Source organism: Pan troglodytes, chromosome X (assembly GCF_028858775.2).
Source record: "Pan troglodytes isolate AG18354 chromosome X, NHGRI_mPanTro3-v2.0_pri, whole genome shotgun sequence".
Classification (NCBI taxonomy): Eukaryota; Metazoa; Chordata; class Mammalia; order Primates; family Hominidae; genus Pan; species Pan troglodytes.
The window spans coordinates 8,297,213-8,315,187 of NC_072421.2; the positions used below are offsets into that span (position 1 = coordinate 8,297,213).

Below are 17,975 nucleotides of genomic sequence, written 5' to 3' on the forward strand. Positions count from 1 at the left end.
ATATTCTCCCGTGCCACGTGATCTGCCACAATTGAACATGGGGAGTTTAGGAGGGGCGACATGTCAGTTTGGGAACTATCTTTAGGGGTGCTAACCCAAATCTCCCTTTCTCCAACTAGAGCACCCTGCCTTCCTCATTAGATGTCACCCCCCCCCCGCCCCCGACTTCATCCGCCATGTCCTGATGGTGCTTTGTGACGTATAAGGCCTGCCTTCCCACCCAGGGCTACCATTGGCTGGGTAGTGGAGTGTTGACCAATCACAGGTCAGGGGCGTGATTGTCTCGTCCTGGGATCGCGAGAGGGGTATATACAGGGAGGCCAGACAGCCTGGAGTTAGTCGAGCGTTGCGAGACGTTGAGCTGCGGAAGATGGGTCCAAAGCTGAGAGCCTCGGGACCTCCGGCCAAGGCCGAGGAGGCAGCAAAGAGGAAGGCCTCCTCTCAGCTGAGCCCCAGTGGCCCGAAGAAGAAGGTGAGTGACCCTCCCAAGCTCCTCCTCGTCTTCCCCTCGCCTCCTTCCTCACAAGAAGCCTCTCCTGTCCTCACTTGGCACAACCCCCCAACCCGGTCCCCACCGCTTCTGAGGACACGTCCCTGTTCCCAGCCTCCTCCATCCTCGTCCCTAAACCACAGCCCTTCTGTGATCGTCCCTGTTGTCCTTCCAGACTGCCAAGGTGGCCAAGAAGGGAAAAGCGGTTCGTAGAGGGAGACGCGGGAAGAAAGGGGCTGCGACAAAGATGGCGGCCGTGACGGCACCTGAGGCGGAGAGCGGGCCAGCGGCACCCGGCCCCAGCGAGCAGCCCAGCCAGGAGCTCCCTCAGCACGAGCTGCCGCCGGAGGAGCCAGTGAGCGAGGGGAGCCAGCACGACCCCCTGAGTCAGGAGAGCGAGGTGGGGGAACCACTGAGTCAGGAGACCGAGGTGGGGGAACCACTGAGTCAGGAGAGTGAGGTGGAAGAACCACTGAGTCAGGAGACCGAGATGGAAGAACCACTGAGTCAGGAGACCGAGATGGAAGAACCACTGAGTCAGGAGAGCGAGGTGGAAGAACTACCGAGTGTGTAGACGGCCAGCTACTCCCCTATCTCCGAGAGCAGCGACTAAGTTCAGGCCCAGCCGCCAGACCTCAGAGATCTCACCAGCGGGGTGCTTGCCATACTGTTGATAATAAAATGAATGTGTTGCAAATTGATCTGAGTGACTCCGTGTTCTCTGATGGTGGGGAGGGAGGGAGGGAGGGGGGAAGAGGTGCTGTGTGGGGAGGGAGGGAGGGAGGAACAGGTGGTGTGTGGGGAGGGAGGGAGGAAGAGGAGGTGTGTGGGGAGGGAGGGAGGGAGGAAGAGGAGGTGTGTGGGGAGGGAGGGAGGAAGAGGAGGTGTGTGGGGTGGGAGGGAGGAACAGGTGGTGTGTGGGGAGGGAGGGAGGGAGGAAGAGGTGGTGTGTGGGGAGGGAGGGAGGAAAAGGAGGTGTGTGGGGTGGGAGGGAGGGAGGAAGAGGAGGTGTGTGGGGAGGGAGGGAGGAAGAGGAGGTGTGTGGGGAGGGAGGGAGGGAGGAAGAGGTGGTGTGTGGGGAGGGAGGGAGGAAGAGGAGGTGTGTGGGGAGGGAGGGAGGAAGAGGAGGTGTGTGGGGAGGGAGGGAGGGAGGAAGAGGTGGTGTGTGGGGAGGGAGGGAGGAAGAGGTGGTGTGTGGGGAGGGAGGGAGGGAGGAAAAGGAGGTGTGTGGGGAGGGTGGGAGGGAGGAAGAGGAGGTGTGTGGGGTTGGAGGGAGGGAGGAAGAGGAGGTGTGGGGAGGGAGGGAGGAAGAGGTGGTGTGTGGGGAGGGAGGGAGGAAGAGGTGGTGTGTGGGGAGGGAGGGAGGGAGGAAGAGGAGGTGTGTGGGGAGGGAGGGAGGGAGGAAGAGGAGGTGTGTGGGGAGGGAGGGAGGAAGAGGAGGTGTGTGGAGGGAGGGAGGGAGGAAGAGGTGGTGTGTGGGGAGGGTGGGAGGAAGAGGTGGTGTGTGGGGAGGGAGAAAGGACAGAAGGAAGGAACAAGTGGTATGTGGGGAGGGAGGGAAGTGGGGTCCCGCACGGTTGAGGTCACAGGGACAGGTCACAGTTAGCCAGACAGGAGGATAAGGATTGCGTCATGGCTGAGCACTGGAGACAAATTTCCCCTTCACAGGATGACTCCGCTTCTTATACGGTTTGTTTCTTCATGCACTCTTGCTAGCACATACACCAGGTACCAAGAACTGGATTCTACCTACTTAGGTTTCACTGTCAAAATACCTTTTCGGTTATAGAAACCGATGGAAGAATCATTTCCATCTCTTTCCTTTCAGCGTCCCCTCCCTACAATCTAATATAATTAAGAAGAAAAATTCAAAGTAGAGAAAAATCTATCTACTTGAAAAAAGCCTTTTTATTTTTGCAACTGAGGAGACAGAAAGTACATATTTCCATACATTAGAAATACACAGGTCTTTTCTATATCTAGTAGAATTTACTATATACAAATATATGTAAATTTTTATATAAATAAAATATACAACTATATTTACTATAGACAAACATAGATTATATGTTTACATATAAAATATATACATATAGACATAAAATATGGAATATATATTTATAAAATATATAAATATAAGTAAATGTAAATATAGATTATACACATTAGAAATACACAACTCTTTTTTGTACATAGTAGAACCTATTATGTATATTTATATATTAATATATCTTATGTTTTTATATTTATAGATTACATATATAAATATTTATATTCTATATATTATATATAAAACATTAAACATATGTTTATATTTATAAATAATATATCAATATAGACATCAAATCTATATATGAAACCTATCTATAAATATAAATACATGAAAAGAGATATATAAATATAAATATATATAAAATATATATTCTATATGTGATCATTTATTTTAGAAGGTAAGGTGTTGTGATTGTTGAAGCATCCTTCACAGATAAAAAAAGAAAGGAAATTATCATTTTAAGAAAAATAAAATAAAAATAAAAAATAAATAAAGTACAAAATTCCCAGTTGTCAATAATTATAATGAGAGAATAATATAGAACTTGCTATATATAGAAAGGATGGGTATTTCTAATGTGTGTATATGTAATGTACATTTATATAGAATTATATAAATGCACAGATCTTTTATATAGTATAATGCACTGCTGTATTTCTAATGTGTTATATATATTAAACCTATATTTATATATATTTATATAAATACACAGGTTTTATACATATTTATATAAATGCACAGGTATTTATATAAACATATAAACACACAGGTCTTTTCTATATATAGTAGAATTTTATATAGTAGAATTTATGATACATTTAGAAAAGACCTGTGTATTTCTATATTTATATTTAGAAAGGACCTGTATATTTCTAATGGATGTATATATAGTTTGTATTTATATGTATATTTATAGATAAATATATAATCTCTGTACATTTATAGATAAATATATAATCTCTCTATATTTATATATCTATTTCTATGTATTTACATTTAGATAGAGATCTATTTCACATATAGATTATATAAATATTTATATTCTATGTAAATATATAAATACATATATAAATATGTAAATATATTTATATTTATATATAATATATAAATAATATATAAATATGTAATGCATAAAGATAAATATACAATATATAAAATATATATTCTATATGTGATCATTTATTTTAGAAGGTAAGCTGTTGGTATTGTTGAAGCATGCTTCTCAGGCAAAAGGAGAAAGGAAATTATCATTTTAAGAAGAATAAAGTACAAAATTATCACGATTTAATTTCCAGTTGTTAATAATTACACAGAATAACTCATGTCCTTTAATCTTACAATGAATAGCACGTTAAACTTTTATGTGATTCTGAAAATATGAATTTCCATATAATAAGGGTTTGAGATGTAAAGCACTAACTTTATAGGCAGTTTTCACTTGTTACATACATTGTTCTTATACCTTTAAAGATGTTAAAATTAATGGTGGCTTTGAAGAGATGGTAGCATCATTTGAGAAACAATAAATGAGTTCTGTTTCATCCTTTCCTTGGTGTGGTCAGGGCTTCACTTCATTAGCTTAGGAAGGGATTTCAGAGCTTTGCAAGTTGAACTTGTAGCTGCCTCCTATGGAATCTTAGGAAACCTAGGACGCTATACCACAGAAACAGGGCGTTGCCCCATGTCCTGAACACCATCATTTTGTGGTATATTTCTTTTGTATTTCTTATATGGAAATACCATATAAGGATGAGCATGCTTGGTATAACTCAAAGCCTGTTTATTTGCAAGGCTGTATTGACCCTGGACGATAAATATTTGTATGTTACGGATGGGAAACAAGTCTGCATGAAAAGCTCCTGCTGTCTTTTAGGAAAGCGTATTGGCTGTGGTTGTATATCTCTTTCCAAAGGGAAATTGGTGAACTCTCTGCTATAGTTTTTTCCATAATGACAGCATAAAAACTGAAATAAACTCATCTTGTCAGTGGTCACTTTTGGGATTGGTGTATATTAGGGAGCACTTTTGCAGTGTGTTTCAAAATTACATTCAAGGATTAATTTCATGCACCTTATTTTAATGCCATATTTCCATTCAAGCTCTGCATGTCACAACAGTCTGTGATGATTCTTTTGGCATTGAAATAATTATCCATGGCACTTAAACCGTGTTTCTTTCATCATTTCATGGCAGTAGGAGCTTCAACTGCTATTTGTTGGGAACCCATCCTGACTAGCTCTTTCACTAGGGCTTCATGTTTTATTGTGATGATTGGCAGACTTGTGTTTCAGACATTTTCAGATTTGGAAAGTTACTATGATTTTGAAATTATAGATGCAAAAATGTCATTGAATTTACTTTCACAAACTTTTAATTCATTATAGACAATAAGAGGTTTAATCAGACATCAGGCCAGGTGCGGTGGGTCACGCCTGTAATCCCAGTACTTTGGGAGGCCAACGCAGGCAGATCACTTGAGGTCAGGAGCTTGAAACCAGCCTGCCTAACATGGTGAAACACTGTCTTTACTAAAAATACAAAAATTAGCCAGGCGTGGTGGTGTGCACCTGTAATCCCAGTTACTTGGGAGGCTGAGGCAAGAGAATTGCTTGAGCCCTGGAGGTGGAGGTTGCAGTGAGCAGAGATTGCAAGACTGCACCCACTGCACTCCAGCCTGGGTGACAGAGCAAGACTCCATCTCAAAAAAAAAAAAATCAATAATTTAAGTAATCTTTTAATTTGTTGGAGCATTCACAAATACTACATCTTCATTTAAGTCTCTCTTTATTCTACATGTTATACACACAGTTAAATTAGTTAATAAGAGTGTTAAATACTTTCCCTCCTTCTCCAACTACCCACAATCTCAGGCTTAAAATAAACAGGGGAATGAGTAAAGACCCAAAATAATATAACAGCAAAAGTGCAGTTGACTTTTGTAATCAAATGATAAATATCAAAGCTTCCTGACATTTTAGGCAAATCTTCCTGTGTCCCTAAAAGGCAGATCCCTTTGACTGCAGTCATGAACAACAGGTGATCTTGAGATTCTCATCTGTCAAAGACAGTTGGTGGGAGAATTTGAAAACACCTTGTACATATTAAAGACCTAAGCATGAGATGATGCATACATACATATGTCTCTGTCTCATTAGACCGCAGGAAATAGGACACATGGCAGGAAGGCTCACTTCGATTCCCCTTGACCATGCAGCTTCCTCTGCTCCTGACTCCTAAGAACTTTCTGACCTATTGGTCATTCCCAGCTTCAGATCCCCACGCATACAGATTGTTTTGGCCCCACATCAGTGATACACAGGACACAGAATTGCTCTCAAAAAACACTCCGGAATTGAAAAATGACAGGAGAAGCTCAACGCGATGGCTGGGTACCAGAGGGAAGGCCTTCCGCTGTTTTGAACACTGATGCTAAGCTCTAGAATAACTGCAGCTGCAGCCTGTTGGACCTGGGCATGTGTCAGGCAGGGTGTGAAATGCTCTCCATGCATGACCTCATTTCTCCCTCACATTACCCCTATGGATTAATCGGGGCTCTAGAGAGACGCTACCAACAGGTTATCAGCAAAGACAGATGAGAGGGGATTTATTAGGGGAATTAGAGGGTGAAAAGTCTCAGGACAAGCCGTCTGCAAGCTGGAGCCCCTGGGATGCCAGGAGTGTGATTCAGTCCACACCCAAAAACTTCAGAACCAGGGAAGTGGATGGTGTAATTATCAGTATAAAAAGAGCCTGAAGTTCTGATGTCCAAGGGCAGGAAAAGAAGAGTCTCAGCTCCAGGAGAGAAAGGGAGGAAAGTGCCTTTCCTCTGCCCTGTTTCTTCTATCTGGGCCCTCAGAGAATTGAATGGGGCCTGTCTCTATTGAAGACATCTTCCCCACTCTGTCCACCAGCTCACGCCAATCTTCCCAAGAATACCTGTGCAGGCTCACCTAGAAACAATGCTTTACCAATTCCTGACGTATTCCTTAAGGCAGTCACGTTGACACCTGAAATTAACCATCACACCCTGTAAAATGAGTAGTGTCCCCACTGGACAAATGAGACAGACAGTTTGAGTAACTTTCTTATACTGCTTATAGGTTATAGAGTCAGGATTAAAACTCAGGTCTGCAAAGATCAAATTCTAAACTCCACCCTCTTAAGGACTGCTGCTCAACACTGTGGAAGCAGTACTGTATTAGACACTGTACAAGGATTGAAGAGGCATTCGAGACACATCCCCTGCTTTAGGGACCACATCCTAGCTTGCATTCATGACAGGAGTCATGTTTCTGTGACTACTATAGACCCCGGAACCAAGTGTGAATTGGCACGCTTTAGGTGTGCATAAGCTCTGCAGAAATCCTAAGAAAGAGCAAGATAATTATAGGCTCAATTCATATAGGGAAGTTTTTATGAAAACAGCTTTTAGCCAATTCCTGAAAGAAAATATTTTTACTGGCAGAAAAATGTTCTGCTGGAGAATAACTAGTTGAAGGGCTTTGGGGGCAAGGGGCTCTGGACACATGTCCACAGAAGTGGGGAAAAAAGACACACAGAATAGAAACAGAATTGGGGACCCTTCAGGAAGAGAAGTAAGGAAAAGTGCTAGCCCAGAAAACTGATATGTAATTTTAAATCTTAACTAGATTGAGAATTTGGATACAACTCAAAACCAGATAAGAGTAATTGCACTAAAAAAAAAAATGGCGCAGAGCAGGGTAAATTAAAATAAAAATTCATTAATAATGAATTAAATTATTCATTCAACAAACATTTATTGGGCACCTACCATGGTCCAGGTAGAGGGCTAGATGCTAATCAAAAAGTAATATTCGCTGCCATGACTGAGCAATGCCTATGAGTCATCCTTAGAATGGTGCTGGAAGATAGATGGGGCTGTCTTATTCCATCCTGAGTTTACATGAGATGACCCTGAGGACCAGCCAGGCTAAATAACCTGTTCCAGATCACCTAGTACTTGAACTGAAGCTTGTCTGACTCCAAAGCCCACACATTCTCTGATACGCCATGCAGCCAGAAAAGGGCAGTGAAGTACTAAGGTTTGCTAAGGTGTTGAGTATATGGAATAAGATACTCAGGAGTATTTTTAAACTTGTGGTAAAACACACACGACACGACATATACACTCTTAACAAATGTTGAGGTGCATGGTACGGTATTGTTAACTATATGCCCATTGTCCTACAGTGGATCCTTACAACTTTCTGGGATGGTTAATATTGTCAACTTGGTTGGGTTGAAGGATGTAAAGTATTGTTCCCTGGTGTGTCTGTGAGGGTGTTGACAAAGGAGATTAACATTTGAGTCAGTGCACTGGGAGAGGCAGACCAACCCGCAGTCTGGGTGGGCACCATCCAGTCAGCTGCCAGCGTGGCTAGAATAAAGCAGGCAGAAGGAGGTGGGAGAAGCCGACTTGCTGAGTCTTCCGGCCTCCATGTTTCTCCTGTGCCAGAAGCTTCCTCGAACATCAGACTCCAAGTTCTTCAGCTTTTGGACTCTTGGACTTACACCAGTGTTTCGCCAGGGGCTCTCTGGCCTTTGGCCACAGACAGACTGAAGGCTGCGCTGTGGGCTTCCCTACTTTTGAGGTTTTAGGACTTGGACTGGCTTCCTGGCTCCTCAGCTTATAGACGGGCTATTATGGGACTTCACCTTGTGATCATGTGAGTCAATACTCCTTAGTAAACTCCCTTCATATATGCATCTATCCTATTAGTTCTGTCCCTCTAGAGAACACTAATACACTTTCTCGTCTTGTATGACTGAAACTCCATGCCCATTGCACCTCAATTCCCCATTTTCCCCTCCCCCAGCCCCTAGCAATGACCATTCTACTTTCTGTGAGTTTAACTATTTTAGATATTTCATAAAAGTAGAATTGGGCAGCATTTGTCCTTCTGTGACTGGCTTGTTTCACTTAAGCATGATGTCCTCAGGTCCATCTGTCCTGTAGGAGTGGTTTCTGACATCCTACAAAGTGAGAGGGTTTTGAAACTTGTGAGACACGCACAAAGGTGGAGAGACTACTATAGTGATCACCCTGTTTTCATCATGCAGCTTCAACCACTACAAAAGTCAGCTAATTCCATTTCACCTGTTACCCTCTCCAAACCTGACCCATCCCCTGCCCAACTCAGTTATTTTAAAGCAAGTCCTAGATTACTTTTTAAGTAAACTGACTTGGGTGTGTTTAAGAATTTGCCTCAAGTCAGATGGTTTTGATTTTTTAATTTTTTCCTGGTGACAACAGTAATCCAAGATTGAGTAACAATTATTCAAGCCTTACAGAAGCACACAGAGACTAACATTTTATAGATGTTACATTTTATAGATCCTCAGTGAGGATCTATATTAGCGATGTGATATATGCCACTGTAAAGCTCTTTCCCACCCTGTCCATGTGCTAATGTTGACCTCACAATGTTGTGAGCTTACGTTGCTCTCTAACGCTGTTCACTTAACAGTATAGCCAGACAATGATTTCATCATGGAACTGAAGCTGAAGATGCTGTTCCAACCTCTGCCTGTTACCCAGTTCCAATGTTGCTTCCACATTTTTCAGGTAACTATTCAGCAACTCCCCACTCTATTGGTACCAATTTACCATATTAGTCCATTTTCATGCTGCTGATAAAGACATACCCGAGACTGGGAAGAAACAGAGATTTAATTGGATTTACAGTTCCACATGGCCGGGGAGGCCTCAGAATCATTGCAGGAGGTGAAAGGCACTTCTTACATGGCAGCAGCAAGAGAAAATGAGGAAGAGGCAAAAGCGGATACCCCTAATAAAACCATCAAATCTCATGAGATTTATTCACTATCATGAGAATAGCACGGGAAAAACTGGCCCCCATGATTCAATTACCTCCCTCTGAGTCCCTCCAACAACACGTGGGAATTCTGGGAGATACAATTCAAGTTGAGGTTTGGATGGGGACACAGCCAAACCATATCAGGTATTATAACATAATAAGAAATACATGTTTAGTCTCTGGCCCTCAGTTCCTTGCACCGGAACTTGCCAGGAATGCCTAACAACCTCTAGGTAGAGGTGCTAGGAGAATCTTTTGTTCTAATATTTTGTATTTGACCCTCAGTTCCTGACACAGAGCCTTTAAATCCCTAGGAATGTTTTGGGTGATAGGAGCATCTTTTGTTCTCCTGGTGGGCTCCTGAACAGCCTCACGATGGAAGCAGATTGCCAGGGAAACCAACCATGTCATTAGAGGGTTAGAGCTCCCTCTAGGAAGGGGAGAGCAACTGAAGGTTGAGTTGATCACTTGTCTTAGTCCATTCAGGGTGGTATAACAAAATACCTTGCTGGAGGAGGAAGAAGATGAAGGAGGAGAGGAGAAAAATAAGAAGAAAAGAGGGATGAGAAGGGAGAAGAAGAAAGAGAAGGAGGAGAAGGAAGAAGAAAAGGAAGAGTGGAAGAGGAAGGAGGATAAGATGAAGATGACAAGGAGGAGGAAAAATAGAATCTTAAGAGACATTAACAAATGACTATCTCTAAGTGACAACATTATAGTAACTTCTACTGTTTTTTATTTTCAAGATTTCCAAAATATCATTAACTATTGTCGTAATGGGTACTTTATAAAATTAAGAGAGTGTAACAAAGCTGAAACCCCAAATTTTGTGAAAAGCATGATGCATAGGAGTCAAAAGCTGCTATTAGGAAAAAAAAAATTAGGGACAGGGCCCCAAGCATTACATGAGGTTAATGTTGGTCGTTTTCTGATGAACACAACACAGGAGAATGTGAGGATCAGGCTTGAGGCTCTACCCTTACTTTCAGTAATAGGGGACAAGAAAATGTCTGCATCAAAGAATCAAGGTTAAGGACAAAGAGGTTTCCTTTTAAGCAATTCTGTGGGCTCACTGCATCCCCAGCAAGATCCCTTTATTTAGTTTCAAGGCATGGAAGTGTCAAACTGTAAGTTACCTATAGTGTAATACCACTCAGACTAAATTTAGACCAGGAAGCGTAGTGCACCCAAAGCAAGTAAGCATTAGTCTAAAAGTGATTGTCCTACTGACAGAAGACATGTTGTTTTGCTACCTTTTCCCCAGAAATTACTGTGGTCCTGTATATCAGTTGGGGAGAACGGCACTATTCACTTAGGACAAGTATGAAGAAAATAATTGTTAACTTGTTAAATCCGTACCTTTGGCACCCACCTGAAGAACTGTGCTTTTACACAAATGAACACGAATGAATACAACTTTTGAAAACAGAGCGTTCTTACTCCAAGGTAGTGTGTTAGTAGGAAACTTAGATGATCTTGATTGTACTTCAGCAAAGGCATGAGTGCCAGGCAGATGCCGTTCTGACGGCTCTGTGTGGTCTGACAGCTGGTTGAGTTGCCATTGGCATTCATTTGAGATGGTCACCTGGGAAACCTAAATTAACATAGCATCCCTGAATCAGGTAATCATGCACCATCCTTTATCAGGTAGCCACTTTGGGTTTGAACCAAAAAAAGATGAGCTTGAAAGGTGTGGAGCCTGTAGTAGTGTTACTTGAAAAAGACCTTGTCCTTTATCTAGTTTTGTTGGCACAAGAAAATAAGCATATTTCTTGTTAGATCTCTCTTTACGCTAGCTATCAGGAGGATAGTTAAACTCTTCATGCAGCATGACAAAGATTTTTTTCAGACATATTTCAGATAGCTGAGATTCCTTTCTTTGACACACACACACACACACACACAAACAAGTATACAAAGCATATACTTGTATATATTTTAATTTTATACTTTTGATTCCTATTATGTTAAATCTTGGAAATTTTTCAAAAAGCATTTTAAATTATTTAGCTGTTATTTTTGTTTTAATACTGTTATTAAACAATTTCTGTTGTAAACATATTTTCTTATCTCCAAAGACAGCACACACTTAGTCAATGTTTCTTATCTTCTTGGTCATCTTCTCCTCTTCCAAATGTTGAACTCTCCCAAGACCCCATTCCTGACACCTGTTTTTCCTCCAGCTCTTCTGCCTCTGCAGACAATGTTATCCATTCCCATGGTTGTGTATAGCGTTTATATCACGATGACCCCAAATTCTTATCTCCTGCTCTTTCTCCTCTAAAGTCCTAAATCCTAAATCTAACTGCCTAATTCGTATCTACATTTGGATGCCTACAAGGCAACTCAAAATCAGCACGTCCAAAATAAAGCTATTGGTTCTAGATCCTACACAAACTCCAACTCTCTTCTTCAGTTTCTGTGTCTCAGTGAACAGCATGTGCACCCAGGTATATTCATGTGATTCCTGTCTTTCCCTCATCTCACATCCATTAACAGCCTGTATTAATAACTCTTGTCAGCTCTGGTTTTACATTATATTCCACATCTGTTCAATTTTCTTCATTTCCACTAGTGTCACCTTATTCCATGCAGCCATCATCTTTCATCTTCGTTCTTGCAAGAGTTTCCTAAATGGTCTTCCAGACACCATTAGCTGAAAATCCCCATACTTTGGGTTATAAAATATTATTCCTTGGATCAAAACTCTCCAGCACTTCCAAACATACTTTAAAATGGAAGTGAAACTCTTACCTAGCCGAGAAGTTCTTGTGTGACTCGGGCTTATGCCCTTCTGCAACCTCATTCCCTCTCACTCTCCTCTCAGTCATGATTGCTTCAGTTCTGTTAGCTCAATGTTTTAGTTCCTTAAACACTCAAAGCTAACATTCAGGCCTGAACACTCAGGCTAAACACTCAGGCCTACAGCTTGTTTTAGAAGCTGCTCCCTCTGCCTGGAATAATCTTCCCCAGTATCTTCATATGTCTGAGTTCTCGTCTTTTAGATTGCAATTTATATATCTACTCCAAAAAAAAAAAAGAAAGAAGCCAGCCCTGACACTACAAAATGAAGCCATCTACCAGTCAATCTTCCTAACATTTACCTGACGTATTTTTTTCGTGTCACTTATTACTTACTATTTACTTGACTTTGAATAAGTCATCTTTTTACATTTCATATTCTCTGACTTTAAAAAGAGCATATTTCATAAAGTTGATTTGAGTATTAAAGGAGTTAATACACATCAAGTGCTGAGAGTAAATATTCACAGAAGCAATCAATTTATTCTTCCACACAGCAGTCAGTAAATGTTGGTGGACTAGTATTAACTATCATATTATTCAGGATATGAACTAACTAACTTGTTTTAAATCGCAGACGATAAGTATTAAGTCTGCCATGAAGTGCCCGTATCCAATTTTCAAATCACCATTGCTGCCTTCACACTCAAGCAGGTCAGATGGCAAAAGCCTTAAAAGTGTATAGCTAAAATTACTACACAATGACACTATAACCGTTCTTGCATGTGCCTTTGGTAAACACATGTACCCACTTAGGTTGGATATTTACCTAGGAATGAAAATACTGGGTCGTAGAGCATGCATGTATTCAGCTTATAGATACTTCTGAACAGTTTCCCAAAGTTCTTTTTCCAAAATACACATTTATACTATATTTTAGGTATAGTCAAAAGATTTTCAAATTAGCTATCATAAAAAAATTATCTGAGAATATAATCCATGTGACAAAACATATTCCTATTAGCTCAAAAGATTATTATAATTAGAAAGAAATGTATCAGCATAAAAATGATATAGGAATTACAAATTATATATCACTCTACATTTGTAATGCATATATCACTGTTTGGAATATCTCATTATTTTAATTGCAACCAATTACTCCAGTTGGAAGTGTCACAGCAAGCAGTATTATATATTTTAGGAATAAATTGAATATATCATCCAATATCTCATCCTAACTTCCTACTCTTTCATTTATTAAAGCGTCAAAGTTCCCATTAATGCTCATAAGAATTTTGAATCCACATAAATATATAATTAAGCTGAAGGTGAATATCTTTCAGGTGGATTTACCAGCAAGTATGAATGTTAAAATGATAGCTAATATACATTTCTACTTTTAATTTATTCAGTGCAGTTATGATACTGCTACAATACTCATATTGTTGTGCCATCTATAAGGTTTAAAAATAATTAACATGAAGATGATGTTCTATAATTGTTTTATTGGTTTTTTATTGTGTGCAAATCTAATATTGCCTCACTATTGACTCCCTATATAAACAAACTATTTTCCAATTTCTTACAGTAGACAAATATGCTTATTCAATAAGAGAAATGAATATATTGAAAACAATTTTGAATAATAATATCTTGTATCTTAAGACACAACTTCAAATATTGTGGCATAAAAATTGAATCTAATAATGTGCCTTTCTAGTGGACTTTACTATCAAAATAAAAATTCTTAGAGTTAACCTTCTATGGTTTGGAGATAGCACTATTATAAACTTTGTTACTTTGTTGTATTTTTTTAAGACTCTTTCCCCAGTCTACGGACACAACATATTTAATCTGAGTTGTATGTGATGTGTGGTGTGGTTAATTTATTGCCCCGGTTTACGTAAAGTGTGTTAATTATATTTAATTTGGCATTTTACTTTCACTGTCTAATCAGATTCTAACTATAGAAATTGACAACTTGTGGCTAAATTCATTCTCTTCTTGTGTTTCCAATTGTGTTTTCATTGGGCTCCTCCTTTGTGTCATTTTTTGTATGTCTTTTGATTTGGTCTTACTAATTTACCTGGATGAAGGAGTAAATCCTACAAAAGTACAAATACATTTATCATGGTCTTTATATTGGGAGAACTAATCAATTGGGCTTCATTTTTTAGAATTTGTGTTTTTCTTATCCAATATGGGTTTAGAAGTGGATAGAAAATAAACCCATTTGGAACATATACGAAGCCCAGTGTTGGTCTAAACTTCCTCACAGGTTACTTGAGTCCTGATCCATCACAAATACAAACACATTTAAAAACATAAAGCATTATTACAATGGAATCAAAATACCATGACTAAATCCATTTTCCCATCACAATGTCATTTCTTAGATGAATATAAACAATGTTCATATTAAATAGCCATTTCTATCATGGATATGAGTTTCTGGTGACTTGTCTTTGCATAATAAAAAGATCTCATTTTTACATAAGCAAAACGAGCACCATAACTTTGCATAATTTATGTTTGTATCTTGGCTTTGCTGAGAGTTAGATACAATGGAAGGAACAAGGGCATCGAAACCAGGCAAATGTGAGTTCTAAACCAAGCTCTGACATGTGACTTCAAATTGATCACCATACCATTCTGAGCTGTGGTTCCATCTTATGCAGGATGGAGACAACAATACCTTGAAAAAATATTTGTAAGGCACTTAGCAGACCATAAGGTGAGTTGCCCCTCGAAATGCTTGTAGCAATTTACAACCTTCCATTACCATTTGATAATTCCACTGAATTCTCTACCCCACTGCCCATATCCAACCAGCTGTTAAGCTGTTGCTATTTGATCTGGAATAAAGTCAAAAGTGGCTGTATGGCTTTGAATGCCCAGGTGGCAAGGTGGTATATTAGTCAGTTAAGGCTGCTATAATGAAATATCATAAACTGGGTGGCTTATAAACAGCAGACATTTATTTCTCACAGTTTTGGAGGCTGGAACTCCAAGATCAAGGCATGGCAGATTCTGTGTCTGCTGGACTAAATTCCTGGTTCACAGAGATGGTGCCTTCTTGTTATACCCTCACAGGGTGGAAGGGGCAAGGGAGTTCTCTGGGGTCCCTTTTATAAGGGCACTAATTGCATTCATGAAGACATTACCTTCATGACCTAATCACCTCTCAAAGCCCCCAACTCCTAATACCATCTGGTGGGAGTTAGGATTTCTTTTTCTTTTCTTTTTGTTTTTTTTTTTGTTGTTGTTGTAGTTTCTTTGAGACAGAGTCTCTTGGTTGCCCAGGTTGGAGTGCAGTGCCAAGATCATGGCTCACTGCAGCCTCAACCTCCCATGCTCAAGTGATCTTCCTGCCTCAGCTCCCCCAAGTAGCTTGGACTGCAGGCACACGCCTCCTCACGTGGGTAATTTTTGTATTTTTAGTAGAGAGAGAGTTTCACCATGTTTCCCAGGATGGTCTCGAACTCCAGAGTTCAAGCGATCCACCCGCCTTGGCCTCCCAAACTGTTAGGATTACAGACATGAGCCACTGCACCTAGCCAGAGGTTAGGATTTCAAGAAAGGAATTTTGGTGACATAAACATTCAGTCTGTTGCAGTGGGTGATAAAAGATGATGCTGACAGTCTTGCAGGGTCTATTTTATGGAGACCCCAAGTGTCATATTTAATTAAAGCTAGTCTTTACTCTAAAGGGCAAAGGCCTTTGAATGTGCTCTTCCTTTGTCTGGATGTTCTGCTATTCTGCATTCATCCATTTCCTCCCTATTCTCCTCTCTGGATTATCACATACGTAATGCCAACTCCTATTTCAAGGAAACAACACATCTTTTCCAAGATGGAAGCTTTTTAAAAAAAATTTTCTGCCACATTTCATCTGCTCCGTTTCAAATTGCTGGTTCCTGATAGATGCCACTTTCTTCATGAAGTTTGACTTGCACCTGTAACTGATTTAGGGACTGTATTAGTCCATTCTCACACTGCTATGAAGAACTACCTAGACTTGGTAATTTATGAAGAAGAAAGGTTTAATTGACTCACAGTTCCACAGGCTGTAAAGGAAGCATGGCTGGGAGCCCTCAGAAAACTTACAATCATGGCAGAGGGTGAAGGGGAAGCAAGCACGTCTTACCATGGCAGAGGAGGAGAGAGAGAGAGACAGAGTGAAGGTGGAAGTGCTACACAGTTTTAAACAACCAGATCTTGTGAGAACTCATCACTATCATGAGAACAGCAAGGGGAAATCCACTCTCATGATCCAATCACCTTCCACAGGGTCCTTGTCCCCACATTGGGAATTACAATTCGACATGAGATTTGGGCAGGAATACAGAGCCAAACGATATCAGCGATCTTTCAGGTGAACTCACATGTACTTACGTCTTCAGACATTCATCATATGACGTTGTAGAAGCTTTTGCAAATGTGTCTGTTTCTCCCCATATGCCTGCATCCCAATAAAGACAGGGATGGCTTTGCCGTTGCTCACCATCATATTTCCATAATTGTACCCTCCTCTCCAGTTAGTTCTCACTATCCTCACTTCCAAGACCCCAGTCCCACCAGCCTTGGACTTTCTCTTGACTAATTTACTCTCCTATTTGAGGACTCAAGTATCATTCTTTATAGGTACAAGCCCTGACAAATACTGATTGGATGGCACAAGAAAGTGAGAAGTATTATATATAAAGGACACAGAGGCGTTTTGGCCACACTTGGCACAAGCCCTGGTCACAACATAGTCTATAGTTGTTTCTGCCATTGCTGCTTAGAATTCATTTCATTTTTCTTCCATTTCCTTTTCAGTGAGTTTTCTAGTTTCCCCCAAAAGACTTATTTAATCATGGACATTGGAGTACTTAATTAATTTCTATTGAGCATGGTTTCAAAATATCTAACACTTACATGCAGGGTCCACTGCTTCCCTTCACTGACTTCCCTGGTGAATATTAAGCTATTTACCCACAGAGCAGGAAATACACATGGTCTCATTAATCTCTACTCTGCCTAACCCAAACCTACTCCCCCGCAAACTCAATGTGAAACAGATTGAGTATTCACTCTCATATATTATTTAGAGAGTACCATTGATTTATACAACATTTCCTCGGTCAGAAGGGTAGTGATTCATTGGCCCAATACTCAATTTAACTGCAGGGAAAGTTTCTATTTGTTGAGAATACCATTTCCCAATGCATACAACTGTTACAGGGGGGTTCATCTGGTTTAGCCACAAAAGGACTCTCTGCAGGTGTAACAATCTGAAACATAGGAGGACTATTTTGGGAATATTGTCTAAGAATAGGGTAATAGTTCAAAATAAATTGCAACAATTATTAAAGTGAAAACATTTACCCTAAGTCAGAAATTATGCTATTACCAATGTGAAGAAATTTAAAGGCAATATGGACCATATCTCCAGACTTTTCAACAATAATGATAAACAAAGACACACGATTAATTCAGAAGTACCACCCAGTCTCTAAGTAATTTTTCTATTAGACAAGTGCCTACTTCTTGCTAAGCAGTTCGCAGCACACTTTTATTATTATTTTCTTGTGTGCATATCTTAAATATTGATATTAGCTCACCTAACTTCCTAAAATTATATGAACACTCAAAATCTCTACTCATATTTTATGTTTTTTAAAGTTTAATTTAAAAAATAAAATAAATATAGTTTAGAGAAAAAAATACCTTAGTGCCAAAATCTTAAAACCTTTGGTAAAGAAAGAGCTAAGAGCAGTTTAGGAATTCTTTTTCTTGTTTTACTGGGGACACCAAGGAAAAGAAAGAAAGATGACTTGGGCAATTTACCTGCAAGCTTGCAAATGTC

General features: G+C 40.1%; 1 protein-coding gene across 1 annotated transcript; it reads left to right on the top strand.

Annotated features, from left to right (window-relative positions):
• Positions 1-218: 218 nt before the first annotated feature.
• On the top strand, positions 219-1,191 carry LOC112206942 (variable charge X-linked-like). Its single transcript, NM_001427507.1, has 2 exons — positions 219-472; positions 666-1,191. The coding sequence occupies exons 1-2, from the start codon at positions 371-373 to the stop codon at positions 1,062-1,064; spliced, it is 501 nt and encodes a 166-aa protein (NP_001414436.1). The 5' UTR covers positions 219-370; the 3' UTR covers positions 1,065-1,191.
• The last annotated feature ends 16,784 nt before the right edge of the window (positions 1,192-17,975 follow it).